A 16,926-nucleotide genomic window follows, 5' to 3' on the forward strand; every position below is an offset into this window, starting at 1 on the left:
GTGCGTTTTACACAAAATCAGAATAGATCTATAAAGAGTCAATTCAAAGTATGTGTGTGTGTGTGTGTGTGTGTGTGTGTGTGTGTGTGTGTGTGCATGCAAAGTATTAAACTGTTGCTGTGACTCTTTAATAATTTTGTATCATTGTTCTGAATTACCATTTAAATATCAAATGTTTTGCAAGTTGTTTAACCGTTATGATATGATATGATATGAAGGTTTAAGAGTTTACTACGTCATATGACCTTCAAATACCCTATATGTTTTATAACATATTATCATTATGTTCATACACACATATTATATTGTAGACTGTCACCATAATATAAAATCCAATTTCACAAGAGATTGAAAAAAAAAAAAAAACAAACAAAAAAAAAAAGATAGTAAAAATAAAAAATAAAAAACAAACAAACCAATAATAATAAATACTTGTTATCATTAAAAAAATATTTTCATTGGTTTGAAATGAATGTAACATGCATAAACAAATACATAATTATGATTATGCGAAAGTAAAAAAATATAAATAAATGTCGACGTATCTATACATGACATCAATGAGCCCATAATAAATTGGGTTATCAGACCTGCACAAAAGTGCACGTCGATAGAAATCTATTTACATTGGTGGAACACAATAAAGAAATGTATGGATAGATAAATAATAGATAAATAAATGAATAAATAAATAAATAAATAAATAAATTGAAAAATGCGAATATATAGAATGGAAACAGCTGATTTTTCACATCTTCTCACTTCCTTATTATGACATGACGTCATATATGTGTCTTTAGCATTTCAGAACATTCATCTCAAGTCACTCCGCACCTCCCAAAGTATCCAGGTAAAATAATAATGTGTTTTTAGTAAGATAATTTCAACGTCTATTATTTTCATATCGTTATATTTTTATTTCTTCATGCTTATTATCCTATTATTGTGAAGAATAGATCTACGGAACTATATTACACTGCGCTCTTACATCCTACGAGATGAATAAATTAGTCCGTCAATCGAGAGGGTGTTTCTACGATTGTTTTGTTGGATGCTTCCTGTGGATAACATCAAAAGAAAAAAAAAAAGAAAATAAATCCACAATAACATATCTGTGGCAAATACACAGTGACAAGCAGATCTGTATGTATAGAATGATTATATCTGATTATATTACATTCAATTTTTCGCTGTATTTTGTCAAAGAACAGGTTTGCCAAGTCATTGAACTTTGTGAATGGAGACGGGGTTTTTGATTGTGGTTGTGTGCACTCACGACTCACGAGACTTTATTGACCATTTAATATAACAGAATATTGACTATGCTGAAATTATCAATGCACCATATGAATTTAGTAGACATATCATTGAATCCTTGTAAGTTCTGTACCCGGATTCAGTTCATCCAATTAAGAAGACTGGATAGCAATGTCAAGGGATGGATCAGAATGAGTATTGATAGGCTAGAGAGCTGCGCCGGTGTTACCAATACTTAGCTTCTATACCAGGACAAATCATTCGTTTGGACAGAAAAATAAATAAAAAACTTACCGCTTACCGTCAAAAGCAGTTTAGATTTGAAGATGCATTTGTTTTCTATCAAAAAACATTCGGTACTGGACAATCCTTGATGAATTTCAAAAGTTGTGTTGAAATGATATCCTAATTTTTTTCATGATTCATTCCTCGCGAAATCGTGTGGGTTTCGTTTCTGTTATCAAGGTGGCCCCAGTTAAAAAAGTTTATTGGGAAAAAGATACGGAAAAAAGTGTCCATAGATAGGTATGCAATTTGGTGCATTAGTGCAGTAAAAATTGGTGCGCAAAATTAGTTCGTAGCGGATGCGAGACTGTGTGTGTGTGTGTGTGTGTGTGTGTGTGTGTGTGTGTGTGTGTGTGTGTGTCTCTTTCTTTTTTTTTTTTTTTGGGAGTGCCTACGTACACGGTAATGGAGCATCTAGCCTCAGGATCTACGTACACGTAAACTGGTTTACTGTTGCAACACAAGCAATAGAGTGACCGCACGCGCTCGTGTGTGTGTGTGTGTGTGTGTGTGTGTGTGTGTGTGTGTGTGTGTGTGTGTGTGTGTTATTTTTAAAAAAATCAAAACAATTTTAACCATTAATGGCGAGATTCGATCTTACACTCCCCAAACTCCAGATCTTAGTCTTAATGTTATCATTAAAAGACAAGCTTTGGGATTTATAGTTTAATTGAAGCCCGAGTCTAAATATACTCTTACTACTGCTCTCCTGGTGAAACGATTTATTCCGCATAAGCAATCTGCAGAAAAAAATCAGTGTCACTGTAAAAGGTTAAAATTTCACGAAGTACGCTCCGTGAACACCGCTGTAACAATCCTTTGATCTACGTCATCAGGCAACCCATTGTTTCTTTCATCTTTTCCCATCCCCCCTTACTATCCCCCCATCCCCCCGCCCATCTCTCTCTCTCTCTCTCTCTCTCTCTCTCTCTCTCTCTCTCTCTCTCTCTCTCTCTCTCTCTCTCTCTTTCTTATCATAGTGTTATCCCTTCCCCTTCCCATCTCAATGTAAAATGAAAACGTTCTGCTGTTTGCAGATACATGTATGATTGTTTTGTTTTTTCTCTCTCACTCGGCTAGGATTAAAAACCAGGACATCAGGTAATTGGTGTCTAATGCCAATATAGATTCTCTCTTTGGCCAATTTAGTCACGCATGTGGCAGCCCAGCTATTTATTATGTTCTGCCTATACTATAACACACAATAAGTGGGATTTTGGGGTGGGTACGAAAGAAATCAAGGTCATAAGTAACCGTGCACAAGAGCTGTATAGGGAATTGGTTTCTGGGGGTCTTGCAAATACCAAATATTTTATGGAAAGCTCTTTCGAACTCCAAGACGTCTGGTTTGTTTTGCTATCTTGGAACAAACGAAACAGATGTCTTGATGTGTGACCTAGTTGTCTGATTTTGTGACCTGGATGTAAGGTTTTGTGACCTAGATGTATCCTTTTGTGTGTGCAAGCCATGCGGGTAAGTACAGCGATAGCTTGCCAGTTGAGGAAAAGAAAAAAAAAAGAAGCAGCGTATCTGCATTTGAAAAACAAAACAAAAAAAACCTGAAAAAACAAAACAACTTAACCTTTTAAAGGCGAATATCAATCTTACTTGGACCAAAAATAAAATCTTACCGTTTTCATCAAAAGACAAAAAACAAATTACAATTTAAAAACTTGAGCTTTTATATAGGGCAATATCCACCCAACGTGCTCAAAGCGCTTTTTATCAATATTCTTACTGCTCTTATGGTGGAAACGTTTATTTTTTCTGCGTTAAAAAATAATATAAATGACGACTATTATTTGAAAACAAAAGAATCAATGTCACTGGAAAAGGGTTAATTGCAGTACTCCTGCATCCTGTGAGACTCCTACGGCACTTGCTAATCATAAAAAAAGGAAATAGCAATCAACAATACTAAGTTGAAAAAAAAAAGGAGGGGGGGGGGGGGGGGGAAGGAGAGCAAACCTAGTAGCAATGCAACCTTTAGCGGCGAAATTCGATCTTTGACCTAACACCAAATCCTCTTTCATCAAAAGACAAGTAACGGCAAAACGATTATAGACAATTGAAGTCCGAGTTGCGATAGTCTGACTGCTCTCTTGGTGGAAAAGCTGTATTCTCCGTTAACAATAATAAAGATAAAAGCAAACTATTATCTGAAAGCAAAAAATCTGCTTCGCTGCTAAGGGGTTAAGAACATCTGCCAGCATCGTTGACATGCTCTACGTCACCAAGGTCACAAGCGACACGTCTCCCTTTCGTCTTCATCATGCAACCCCCCCCCCCCCCCCCCCCCCCCCTCTCCACTCTCACGGTGGTGGTGGCGGCGGATAAAAAAGACCTTTTTTTCTTTTATTCAATCAACTTGACTGCTGGTGGACCCTAGGCCTCTCTACAAGTCCAAGAAATAATGCTCACTTTTTCTCTGCTCCAACGAAAATATCTACCCCCTACCGGTCTAATTATTTGTAGCAGACAACAAATTTCTCAAAACGGTCACGTGACACTGTAAAAACAACACAGGAAGTCCATGAAAGCTTATTTACGGCATTTCCTTTGAACCGTGTAAACAACAAAATTTCGTTTTCATTCGACTCAACGGGTCAGATTGGCCGGTATTTTTTAACGAACTAAAGTTCTGAAAAATCTAAATGTTTCTTAGAAAGTTGAAAGATGCTAGTTTTTGAAACAGAGGTAGGATTTTAAGAAAAATCTTTATATTTTACGTGAATGCATGCTCAAGGCGAGTTGGACGTGCAGCGGAGGTTGGTAGGCCAAAGGCCCACCTCTCTATCTGCTAATTCTAGATCTAATCTAAATCTAATCTAGAGTTCTAGACTATGGTTACTAGTAGACACTTAACTCCTTATCGTGCTAGGCAGTGAAATCTGCTTGCGCGCTTGTAATCAAAGGCTATATAATCTTTGTTCATCTCATTTCTTTCAATTTCACTAAGAAACAAATGAGTAGCGCATATCATACTGCCAGTGACTGCTACTTACTGATAATATCACTAAATGTGAATGACTTTGACTTTATGATTGTGGATTTTGTCATTTTCATTTTTTTATTTATTGTCTTTTCTTTATAATAAGCAGTGAGTAGATTAATAAAATCTCAAATTAAACATTTCTATGTGTATGAGATGCATTTAATTTTATTTGAAAAAATCCAAATATTTCACCACTTCTACTTCTTGAGAAAGGAAACAGTACCAAAAAAAAAAAAAATGAACAAAGAAGGGTGGATGTTAACTAATGTATTGACTTCACGAAAGTGTGCAATATAATTAATTTTCATCTCTACAATCTTGGAAAGCCGCTTAATAAATAGGTGGAATAATAGGTCTATATATGGTTAATTGGTACTCGTGTAGTAAGTTAATTGGAATGATTTCAGAGCTTCAGCAAACCCTTTTAGAATAACAACAAGAGATGAAATGAGTAAGAAAGACAATAGAGAATAAAAACTTCTGTGAAGTGCTGATATTTAAAAAAAAATTTTTAGAATTAAAAGTTAAAAGTAGAAATAAAATTTGTGACGTCAAAGATCAGAACCAACTAAAAAGAAGATCAAATAGTTTTATTTCGTTCCTTGAAAAATCAGTTTTTATTTCGTTTCGCATGCCGACTTAAAAAAAAAGAGAAGAAACTTTTTATTTGTCGCATCAAAAACAAAACAAAACTAGACCGTCTAGTCAGGTATATTATCATTCCACCTACATGCTCCACTAGACTTGGATGTATGTACTGCCTGCCTACTGTGCCACAGGCAGCGAGTGAGAGTCGCGTGAGTCTTCTAACACATGCCTAGTCAGTAAATAATCAGCACACAGAGCGTGTGTTGGACTGGACCGTTTCTCTCTATTTTGCTACCGACACATATGCATTTCTCTGACTCTCTTTTTTCCTTCCCATGGTTTCTTTGTATCAGTCTCAAAAGACAACAGGAAAACAAAAAGCGAAATAAATATTTTTCTTCGAATGGTGATTGAGAGCTCTCAGCGGAAGTTTTTTTCTTCACAACCGTGATTGTTTAAATTTTTCTCTTTTTCCTCCTTCACACACGACCACACCGCCTTCTCCTCCTCCTCTTCTTCTTCCTCTTCTTCTTCTTCCTCTTCTTCTTCTTCTTCTTCTTCTTCTTCTTCTTCTTCTTCTTCTTCTTCTTCTTCTTCTTCTTCTTCTTCTTCTTCTTCTTCTTCTTCTTCTACTTCTTCTTTAATAAGAATTAATCCAAATAAACGACAGAATCAGCTTAAAAATTTAACGCAAACCAACGGGAGCGAAGATAAAGCAGCTTCTACTTCTTGTCAAGCACAAGATACACATTCTTCAAAAAGTTAGGAATTGTTCTCTTCCTTGAATTTTACAACTAACTCAGACCTGGGCCCTAAAATGTGTGTACTCTCTTTCTCTCTCTCTCTCTCTCTCTCTCTCTCTCTCTCTCTCTCTCTCTCTCCCTCTCTCTCTCTTTCTTTTTTTTTTTTTTCCCATCTTCATGTTGTTTTTAGAAGTCATCTTGTCATAGAAAGATAGGTAAAATATTACAATAAGCAAGGGTGATGATCGACTCTGAAAGCAGCTGTCCAATTGTTTTTGATTTACTATTCTTCCTTTGTTTAGATGTTTGACTATGTTTTGCAAGTTGTCAGATATTCGTGAGTCGAATTTATAAACTGCATAACCACTAGGTTGCAGTAACATAGCCTTTGGGCAAAAAAATTATCATCTCTTGATGTAGATAGCAGTTTGATTAATATTGTGAGCCTTAAAAGTTATTTTCGGGAAGGGACATTCATTAGATATTTACAAAAGAAGTATATCATATAATTATAATGTTACGTAATTATCATGTGGCATATACAAATTTTGCATTTCGCTTGAGTTTGCCCGATCGACTGATACATTTTCGTCCTTTTTTGACAAATTGCCATAATCATCACTCCTGTATCTTACTTTTTGTGTGTGACTATTCTATCATATACTTTTTTGCCTCTGCTGAAGTGGTCTAAAATGCTGTAAAAATATACACAAAATCAAATCAACATGATCACTGATATGATCTTATTCTTTATATATTAAAGAAAACTGTTTGGATAAACTATTCTGTCTTTGTCTTTCACAGATTAACATTTCTGTCTCATCGACATTTAACAGTCTAATTTGCAACAAAACCAACCTAAAGTTTCATACAGAATGGCGGCACGAGGTGGGCAACAGAGACCCAATGGTGCAACTCAGGGGAAAATATGTCAATTCAAACTGGTCCTGCTTGGAGAATCAGCTGTTGGAAAATCAAGTTTGGTTCTAAGATTTGTCAAAGGCCAGTTTCACGAATACCAAGAGAGCACAATTGGAGGTATGGGATTTCTTATCTAACCCTGTTCGGCTCTGTGGTCTTGTGCTATGGCACTCTTCTTCGGTCCGGAAGGTCCATGGGTTTGAGTCCCGCTCTATAAAAATGTTCATATTTATTTATTTATTTTTTATCTCAAATTCAGAGATTAAGTGAGAATGTTTTAAATGGTTTTCTTCTGGTATATTAGTTGTCATTCTTAATGAATTTGTCCTTTTTAGCCCTTCCATTGGAGAATTTTACATTTTAGATTTTTGTTCTCTTTTGAACTTAGCTTTAGTTAAGTTCTTAGAAAAGGAATTAATGAAACAATCTATGACACTTATCTATGAATACTTCAAGATTAGCGGTATTGTGTTTTGAACACATGGCTCTTATTTACCTCACAGCCATTCATGCTGACAGGCATATCTATAGTTACTCATATTGATGTTGAATGTCATATTCCATTTAACATTAAAAAATATTTTTGACCTTCCCTTACCACCTACAGCAAAATCGTCACATTTGTTACGATACACTTACAATATACATTTTCTTATTCAGATTTATTTTCTACATCACAAACTTTGAAGAATGATTTTTGTTTAATTAATAAGAACATAAAGTTGTTTTGTAGAGAGCTTGTTTGAGTGTAAAAAATCAATTTTTCTTTTAGTTTAGCCTATGATTGTGGGAAAATGCTGAAAATGATTGGTAAGAAAAGAGTTAAGGATAATAACAATGCCACTTGATATGCAGGTGTTACTAATGTGAATAATTTACATGTTTTTATTGGTTGCTGTGTTATGAAATCAAATAAGCATGTGCTAGACTATTCTATTAAAATGGTTAGTGCTTGTCATGTCGATCATCATCGATACGTTTTTATTTTTTTCACTTCAGAACAAATGATGACTAGTTATGTTATTTTTGTTGCTCCACAGCTGCCTTCCTTACCCAGACTGTATGTTTGGATGATACAACGGTCAAGTTTGAGATCTGGGACACAGCTGGTCAGGAGAGATACCACAGCTTAGCACCCATGTACTACCGTGGAGCACAGGCTGCCATTGTTGTCTACGACATTACTAATCCTGTAGGTTTATTTAGAAATATGGGGTTCTGCACTCCAATCTGGTATTTTGTTGGGTTGAGGCTGAGGGAGGAAATACGAATTTAGACAAAATTTTGTAATATAAGTTAGATGAATATGATTCAGTTATGATTCAGATATTTTTTTTTGCTTGAAATTCAATTTAAAAATTATTTTTTTTGGTGTTAGATTTTCTCAACATAGTCTAGGTACCAGATTGGGGGTCAGGAATCACATACTTACAGTCCTGTCTCTCTAATCTGGAACTCCATTATCCAGATAGGTTGCCTGGCGATGGTTTTTTTTTTTCCTTTATTTATTTGTACAGTTTAGGGAGTCCACTATCCAGATGTCTGTAATCTGAACACCCAACACCAACTATCTCAGTATTTGGCAGTGGTTACTTTTACCCATCATAATATTGATGCAATGCGTTTAGTAAATAAACTCACAAATTATGCCAGCCGGCTATATTGTAACAACACACAAAACGATGTGTAGACTTTTAGTATTACTTGAAAGACTTTTTAAACAAACCTCTAATTTACATGTTCTTCAAAAGGTTTTTAAATTTAATTTTAAAATTTTGATTTTCTTGGTTGATGCCCACCAGAGAATACATTCTAAAGGAGAAAATAGATGACAAAGCCACTACTTCTTGTCCATTTTTGAACGGTCCCCTTGTCTTGTTGTTTCTAAGCTCATCTCAATTCCAGATGTATTGACATGTACCAGTCCATGTTTCTTTTTAAATTGCAAACATAAGAGTTTGTATCGTTACCCCATGTGTCAAGACCATGCCCTCTTCTTTCCTTATTATACTTTTATCATCACCAGTACCATTGTCTAATCTTCATCTTCACCACTCTCGACTTCCTTGGCACTTTCACTCAAATACGAGATAAAATTTTAGTTTCAAGTGATAAACCCATGCATCTAACATTTCAAGTGCTCCATTAGCAGCAAAACAGCCAGCAGATCATGGATTTGGAGGATCAGGCTCCATTTATTACAATTACAAGGCTAAGCACATATTCAAAAGGAAAATGTTTTTTCAAAACAAAAGTAGATTAAACTCAAAACACAAAACAGCTGAACAAAGCATTCTTCTTGTTTTTGACTTGGCTCTTACGGACACCATGTATGGGAGGGAAACAGTTAAATGTATAGTTAGACTTTTGGGAGATGATTTTTTTTTTCTCTTGTAAATCACATCTCTCTGTAATGCCTTGTAGTATTTTTGTTTTACACAGATATAATTTGTAAACATTTGAGTGTGTTCCTCTTCGTTGAGACCTATGCTTGTGCCAGGATGAGACACTAAGGTGATCTCAAACTAAGTACACTGATAGTGTGTTCTTGGAATCTACAGCTGTTCCTTATTTGAACTAATTCCCCTTTGCCTTCCTTATTCTTGGGTATTTTAATTGTAATTTTAGAACTTTTTACTATCCCATTTTCTTCCTTTTTACTGGCACTGATCTGACCTTATTGTGATGCAGCGTTGTAAAGCCCCTAAAAATAAATAAATATAAAGCATTTTGAATTCTTCTATTTTGAAGAGTTTGAAATGGATTAATCAGTTCTTCCACTTCTTTAAGCTTATTTCTTTCTTGTTTCATTTTGTTTTCAGGATACCTTTGGCAGGGCTAAAAATTGGGTCAAGGAACTCCAACGTCAAGCAAGTCCCAATATTGTTATAGCCCTATCTGGTAACAAGGCAGATTTAGCCAACAAGAGAATGGTGGAATTTGATGAGGCACAAATTTACGCTGAAGAAAACGGTCTGCTATTTATGGAAACATCTGCAAAGACAGCTATGAACGTCAACGACATATTTTTGGCCATTGGTGGGTTGAATTAATGTGGCCGGGTTAATTAATAAATGAATTTATATTTAATTATATTATTTTTTATATATTTTTTTATATACTTACGTATATCTGTATATTTATTTATGTTACTTTTTATATATGTTTTTATATTTATTTGGATGCATTTATATATTATTTTATTTTTGATTAATAGATTGAGTTCAATATACATTAATTGGAATCATTGTTCTTAATAACTTTAACTAAGATAGCTCAAGTAACATTAACACAATGGAGATTCAGTCATTGAGGATTTTGTGTTTTTGTTAAAGTGATACAGCACACCTTTGGCTCTTTTTCTCAACTTTTGTTTCTTAGTTTCAGTGTATTTTGTAAGGAAAAAAGTGTGTAAAGCTGAATTAAGTTGGGTTTTTATTTATTTATTTATTTTTAAAAAAATTGATTACACAAGGGCATTTGTCTTCTTTAGATTGCATTGGGAAATTATAGAATAGTTTTTCTTGTGATTTCACTATGTGGATTCCAGACTTCTTTGGCAAAACTGAATTTTGATCAAATCGTAACCTGTACCATCATTTTTCTGGTCATAACTCCAGACCTTATAGTTTTCAACAAAGGAACGGTACCTATCAATTACAGTCACATCCTGTTGTCTCAATGAAAACTGTTAGAGATGTGTTTGTCACGAGTAAAATTGAACACAGTTGAGACAGTTGAGGGTTAAATTCGATTATATTTCATTGAGGGGGGGGGGGGGGGGGGGGGGGGGAAGAGTAATAATTAAAGTTTAAATTTTAAACTCTCCATAATAATTTGAAAAATGAATATAACATGCGTCCTTTTTAGAATAATTATTTTGTTTCTACCTCAGTGTATTTTATTGTTAATATTATTATTTTTATTGTTGTTATTTTTAGTTTAAAGAAAAAGTTTTGTTTGCTTATTCATACAATTTTAATTAAACAATAATTTTTTACTCAGCTCATGCGCATTTATGTGTATGTATGTGTATTTATTTTTCACTTTTTTAACTATAGAGTTTCCTGATATTTTTATTTTTTTCGGTTTCAGCCAAAAAATTGCCCAAGAGCGAAGCATCAGGCACTCCCCAACAGAGACAGCAAGGCGTGAGACTCAACAATGAACAGGGAGGACAACAATCGGAGGGAGGGTGCTGCAAGTAACTGTCATCGTGGTCGTCGTCTTTTACGTATTTGTCAATGTCATTCACATAATTATGATTATGATTGATATATTTACTACTTTCATGATGTTAATGATTCCTGGGTTTTCGGGGTGGGGGTGGGGAAAGGGTTTTGTGTCAAACATGGGAACGACAATAAATGTCGCAATTCTGTGAAAACGGATGATGTGTAGTTGTACAAACAGTAGGTGAATTAGACAGACAGACAGCTGCCAATAATTTGTTGTATCAAAGGTGAAACTTGAAAACTGGTCATAAAAAGACAAGATTTTAAGATAATGTATGGACTGTTTCTTGTATTCTTCAATAGGGCTGCAGATTTTACAGTCAAATTTATCCAGAACTTCTGCCCTCTACAAGAAAATACATGCAATAAAATTACAGAGGGAAAATTGGCAGCTCATATTTTATAATGGCTGAAAATTTATTTCCCCACGAGCACTACCAATTTTTTAAAAGTTTAATTGGGGAAGTCAGTTTATCTCATGCACCCTGTGTTGTTGTTTATCATTTCCTAAAAGCGTTGCAAGCGCCATTAGAAATTCAAAACTAAAAATTACAGATCAAATTTCAAACACTCTGATGTAGCGGTTTGCAAGTTTCACTGTTGATATAATATGATTAGAAAAGATCATCATCATCCAAGTAGCCCTTGTAGCTGGATCTGGAATGTATTGTGTCCAATGTAGTCCGTGATTTATTAGATGTTGATGATTGTATCTCTAGCCTGCTGTTGTGGCATTCAGCTGATTGGAATCTATGAAGTCTTGTAGAAGTTCTGTTGTTATTTGTTGGTGGTGTCATTTGTGGGAATTTTCAATATTTATTATACATCGTGAAGTAAAAAGACTAATGTTCTTTGTGAAAAATAAAAAAGGCAAGAATTCAGTCAATGTTTATTTCTGCACTCTGGTTTATATACAGCTATTTTACCAGTGATCTGCAAGTAAACAATGTAAACTTATTGCTGTGACAAAATAAATGATGATGCATATTGATATCCAAGACTGAGAGCAAGAGGGCTAAAAGATAAACATTTTTTACTCAGGGGTTTCTAAATCTAAATTGTTGGAGGGCAAAGTGTCACAAGTGATTAATGCACTCTGGTGCTTTTGAATTCTGAACTTTTCTCAATTTGAGAAAATTCAAGGTCGTGCTTGGTTTGAGGTCTCATTAGGAATTTCAAATCTTCAGAAAATGATTTAATTTGATTGTTTAAAAAAAAAAAAAATTTATGTCCGCATTCTCATTAGTTATTATGTTAGATTGCAGTGAGTATAAAGGAAGCCCTGAAAGCATTTACTTTGCATCAGTTTCACAATTTGTATTATCAAGGCTTACCTCAAAGTTTCCATCCTGTCCCATACTTTCCTTGTTTTCCTATGAGTTTCATTCCCACATATGTTGTACTGTATTGATGATAGCCAAAATATGTTTTCACAGATTTCTCAACAATCCTTTTCAAAATGATTCTGTGAGTCCTGGGGGATGAAGTCCGTCTCTTTTGTCATGTTAAAAAGTAGATAGTAATCTAGAAATTAATATTTTTATGCTTTCATTTTCAAAGTGAGATTTTTTTTTTAGTCCTTACGATCTTTTTATAGTGTCTGTATATTTGACCTTCTTGTTACGTGTCATTTTGACCTTTCAACAGATTTTGATTTACAAGAATGATGTGATAAATCATTTATTTCAATGACTTATCAAAGGGAAAGAGTAAAATCCTATCCGATTAATTGTCTGATGATAATGATGATTATAATGTGAGAGAGTGTAAGTATGCACATTTGTGAGAGAAAGAATAATGGTTTCCTGCATAGTTTATGATATGCAATGCATATAAAAAAAGACACTGTGGCTCGCGTATGATTGGAGATCTGGTGAATTTTATAAATCGGTGTTAGTATGCAAAAGTGTTTGTTTAAAAAGAAAAAAATGAGAGAGAGAAAGCAATCTTGTGTAATATAATGTGCTCGAATTCTTGTTTCCCAAATATTCTTTGTCATTGTGATAAAACAATTTGTACATGTTATAATTATAACTTAAATGTCCTTAGAATCTATGGAGAAAGTTAAAGATGGATATTTCCCCATTTTTTTTCTCTCTAAAATGGATTAAATTTAAATGGTGGTGTTTATCATTTTTTTTTTTTTTTTTGTATTGTTTTTTCTTAATGCAAATGATTCATTTAATTGTATATTCTTTTTCTTTCTTTTTTTTTTTTTTCTTTTCTTTTCTTTTTTTTCTTTTTTTTATGATGCTGGTATTTTATTTCATACATTCACATTGTCAGTGTTAAGTCTTGTCGTCTTTAACCTTCCTTCTTTCCTCTTTCATCTTGTCCTTTAATGGCAGCAACTATACTCATCGCATTGTCATTGTCTTGCTGCTAAAAGTTACTCTCAGTGGAAACGAAGGCAGAAATTTATGGGTTTTTAAAACAAAACAAAAATCTCAATTTAAAAAAACAACAGAAGGACAGAGGAAATGGAGTAGGTACTGATACACGTCTATTTTGTCATCATCTTTACACATTAGACCAGACCTGCCTACTCGAGAATGTAAAAAATTCGTAATTTTTAGGAGATAAAAATAGAATACGCTATAGTTAAGGTCATAGTCATAGATCAACAATTTATCCACACAATGATTAAATAACCCCTTCAAACTCCCTAAAATTCTGTACTCTGGCATCAATTTCATTTTCAAGAAGCTTTAATGACTTTGAAATGCTCACGAAGTTTTGAAATTATATTTTTACGAATTTTTTATAGTAATAGTAGGGAGGTCTGAATTAGACTATCTTCATTGCACGTAATGTTATATATATTTTTTTAAATTATATTTTAGAGAGTGACAGGGGTGGGGGAGAAACAGCATAAGAATTGTTTTCCTGATTTGTGTCCTGGAAAATGGATGAGCCAAAATTTTTACCTCCAAATTCAAATAATTTTACCACAAATGATGGATGCTGACAGATAAAACTTTTCCATAGATAAACTGGCTTTGGGTATTGGATTGATTATTTGCTGAAATTTAGCAGGTCTCTAAAAGCAATGTAATTCTTTCTTTTTTCCTTTTTTTTTTTTTTTGAATAAATTTTATCTAAACTAGGCACACTTATGTCTATGTTGAACAAAGTTTGGTTTAAATAATTTGCAAATATTGTAACTGATTTATTATTATTATTATTTATTCCATTTCATCTGGGAGTGTGTTAAGTATGAATGTTTTGTTTGCATTTGAAAGAGTGTACGAATATCATGGCATGTTTTTTTTTCTTACTTTGTGGAGTATTGTCGTAATAAATCACCCTTGGGTTATTCCCAGTGGAGCATGCAAACCTTTTATAGAGTCATTTGGTACACAGATATTGATTTTCCATCTAAGTTTTCTTTAACAGTCACCTGTTGATAGTATGCAGTAAAGTGCAGACCAGTTCTGCCGGTTTAAACAAATAGTGCACCAACACACAATACTATGGGAAATTTGAAACAAATATAGTTTTCTAGAGAGAGAACTTAACGAGAAATAATTATCTCTCTGGCTGTTAAAAACAAAAGCAAAGTGATGATTTATGTCAACCTCTTTCATTCTAGAAGACTGGACTGTATTTTTTTTACATCTGTTCACCCCCCCCCCCCCTTTCCTAATTTAATGATCTTTTATTGCAGCCATGATCAGTCCCAATACATGATGGCTACTTTTCCTTCTCATAGTTATTACCTGGGTAACCCCACCACTTTCAAATTGGTGTCGTCTGAACTGGAAGGGCCTTTTTTTTTCCTCTTAGATTTTATTTGTTGTCTCCATATTTTTATTTGTGGTGGATGGCGTTAGGTTTCATGCATTCAGTTCCTACCATGGAGCAGGTTAACACTCGTAAGAGCAAAATATGGCAATATGGAAGGGAAAAAGACAAGCATAGAAGGACTTTTTCTTTGAAATGAAGAAAACTCTGTATAAATATCATATTGGGTGAAAAGGGTGTTGAGACTTTTATTTAAAGATAGCGATAACTCTCTTCAAGTCATATCTGAAAAGGGTGTTGAAACATTTAAAAGTTTGTAAACTACCGAAAATGTACATTGCACAAATCTCTTCAATTTTCCTTTCATATGGATTGGAGGGAGTTTAACATCTGGCCATATAGAGGTTCATAACATACTTCTGAATGCATTAATTTGCCTCAAATTGTCATAATGTTCATGATGAGAATGTTTGAAGATCCTTTTGTTTTGTGAGATTTCATTTCACCCTTCCCGCTATGACTATCATTTTCTGTTGTCAATCTTTTGTTTGCTTTTTAAAAAAAAATGTCATCGTTTTTAAATGTTTTTGTTTTTCTTCCGTGGGTTAAGTCAAATCAAATTCGAGCAATAAAGGACTAAAGTTGTTTTATTCATTCATTTAATAAGAAAATTTCCAGTTGTTTTAATAAAGAAATACAAAAATACTGACTGAGTAAAGAAAATGGAGAAGATTCTAATATTTTCCTTTTTTTGTGTGTGTGTTTGAGGTTTGTACGTTTCATTGCTTACAACATCTGAGCTTTTTTTTTTTCTCTCTCTCTTTTTTTTTTCTCTTAAAAAAAAAAACTATCATTATTGTTACTCTTATTTATTATATTCATTTAAAATACAAAATCTATGACGATTGTAATAGTAACAGTCAGAAAAGGAAAGAAAGCGGGGGAGAGAGTGAAGAATGTATGGATATAAATATTTTAAAAAAAGAAAAGAGAATGCATTATCTTACATTGCTATTATTACATCACTTTGTTTGTATCATAATTACAATAAAATGATCATACTATAATCAGTCATGTTATTTGTTCGGTTATTTGCTAGAAGGTAATTAAAAAAAAAAAAAGGAATATGTCCGCTTAAAAAAATAATAACAGAATATCAAACACAAAATGTTTCGGCTCAAAACCCTTCTTCAGCCAACAGCAAAAAAACAATGAAAACAAATACATTTCTAAAAAAAAAAGAAGGAAACAGATCGACGGCAGAGAAATATTGATAGGTCCTTTATGTAATATCTTGGAATGTAAACAAAAAGAGGCAGTCCATAGCTTGTAAAACGGAGAGAAAGATAAAAAAAAAAAGACGAGCTTTTATATAGGGCAATATCGACTAAACATGCTCAAATCGCTTTACAAGGATTCCCAGACCAACAGCAACAGGTATCATTATCATGTAGAACGAGACGTGATGCCTGTTAGGCGATATTACACGTTTTCCGACAGAGACAATGCTGTTAACAGCCAGGTACTCATTTTGCACCCGATTACGATGAGTAAAGAGCCTTTTCCAAGGACTAAACTATGCACCAAGCAGGGCTCGAACCCTGGACCTTCTGATCCGAAAGCGAATGTCATACCACAAGACCACATAGCTCATAAATAAGTGAACAACACAAAACAAACTTATTTATGAGTCACATTTACTCCCTTTATCTTTCTCTCCATTTTATTGACTCATTTAGGCACCTGCTCTAGTTTTTGGTTTTACTACACAGCTTCTAGCAGCTTAATATCACTCTCAGCTATTACTTGTATGTTTTTTTTATCAAACGCTTTACACATTGACTACCTGAGTTTGTCTTTTGGTCTCATATAGTGAGCAGGGAAGTCACTTGCTGTGTATGTATTCTATCAGGGTCCCCTAGATTTTTCTGTTTTCCAACTTGCTGTCTTGCTTGTCTTCGAATAAGATTACTTGATTTTGTTCTCGTTGAATGGGGTCTTTTGACTTCCCAATGTGGGTAGGAGGTCTTTCTATCCCCCTGGATATACAGATCTATTTTCCAACTTGCTTTCTGTCTTTGTCTTCGAATCAGATTACTTGGTTTTGTTCTCTCTGAATGGAGTCTTTTGACCTCCTGAAATGGATAGGGGGTCACTT

General features: G+C 34.0%; 1 protein-coding gene across 2 annotated transcripts; it reads left to right on the plus strand.

The window, feature by feature from the left end:
• The first annotated feature begins 750 nt into the window (after nucleotides 1-750).
• LOC144959012 (ras-related protein Rab-5C-like) lies at nucleotides 751-15,835 on the plus strand. 2 transcript variants are annotated; one of them, XM_078891341.1, is made up of 5 exons: nucleotides 751-850; nucleotides 6,673-6,906; nucleotides 7,830-7,981; nucleotides 9,612-9,828; nucleotides 10,885-15,835. In XM_078891341.1, exons 2-5 carry the CDS (start codon nucleotides 6,744-6,746, stop codon nucleotides 10,995-10,997), a joined length of 645 nt encoding a protein of 214 aa, XP_078747467.1. In that variant the 5' UTR covers nucleotides 751-850; nucleotides 6,673-6,743; the 3' UTR covers nucleotides 10,998-15,835. The 2 variants fall into 2 exon arrangements, with proteins under 2 accessions (XP_078747467.1, XP_078747465.1); XM_078891339.1 differs by lacking the exon at nucleotides 751-850 and adding an exon at nucleotides 987-1,143.
• The last annotated feature ends 1,091 nt before the right edge of the window (nucleotides 15,836-16,926 follow it).

This window comes from Berghia stephanieae, chromosome 13 (assembly GCF_034508935.2).
Source record: "Berghia stephanieae isolate SIO BIC M18660-M18661 chromosome 13, UCSD_Bste_1.3, whole genome shotgun sequence".
Lineage (NCBI taxonomy): Eukaryota > Metazoa > Mollusca > Gastropoda > Nudibranchia > Aeolidiidae > Berghia > Berghia stephanieae.

Coding starts and splice junctions, on each gene's coding strand:
- LOC144959012 (XM_078891341.1), top strand. CDS start 6,744: ATGGCGGCACGAGGTGGGCAACAGAGACCCAATGGTGCAACTCAGGGG. Junction 6,907..7,829: donor CCAAGAGAGCACAATTGGAG/GTATGGGATTTC, acceptor GTTGCTCCACAG/CTGCCTTCCTTACCCAGACT. Junction 9,829..10,884: donor CGACATATTTTTGGCCATTG/GTGGGTTGAATT, acceptor TTTCGGTTTCAG/CCAAAAAATTGCCCAAGAGC.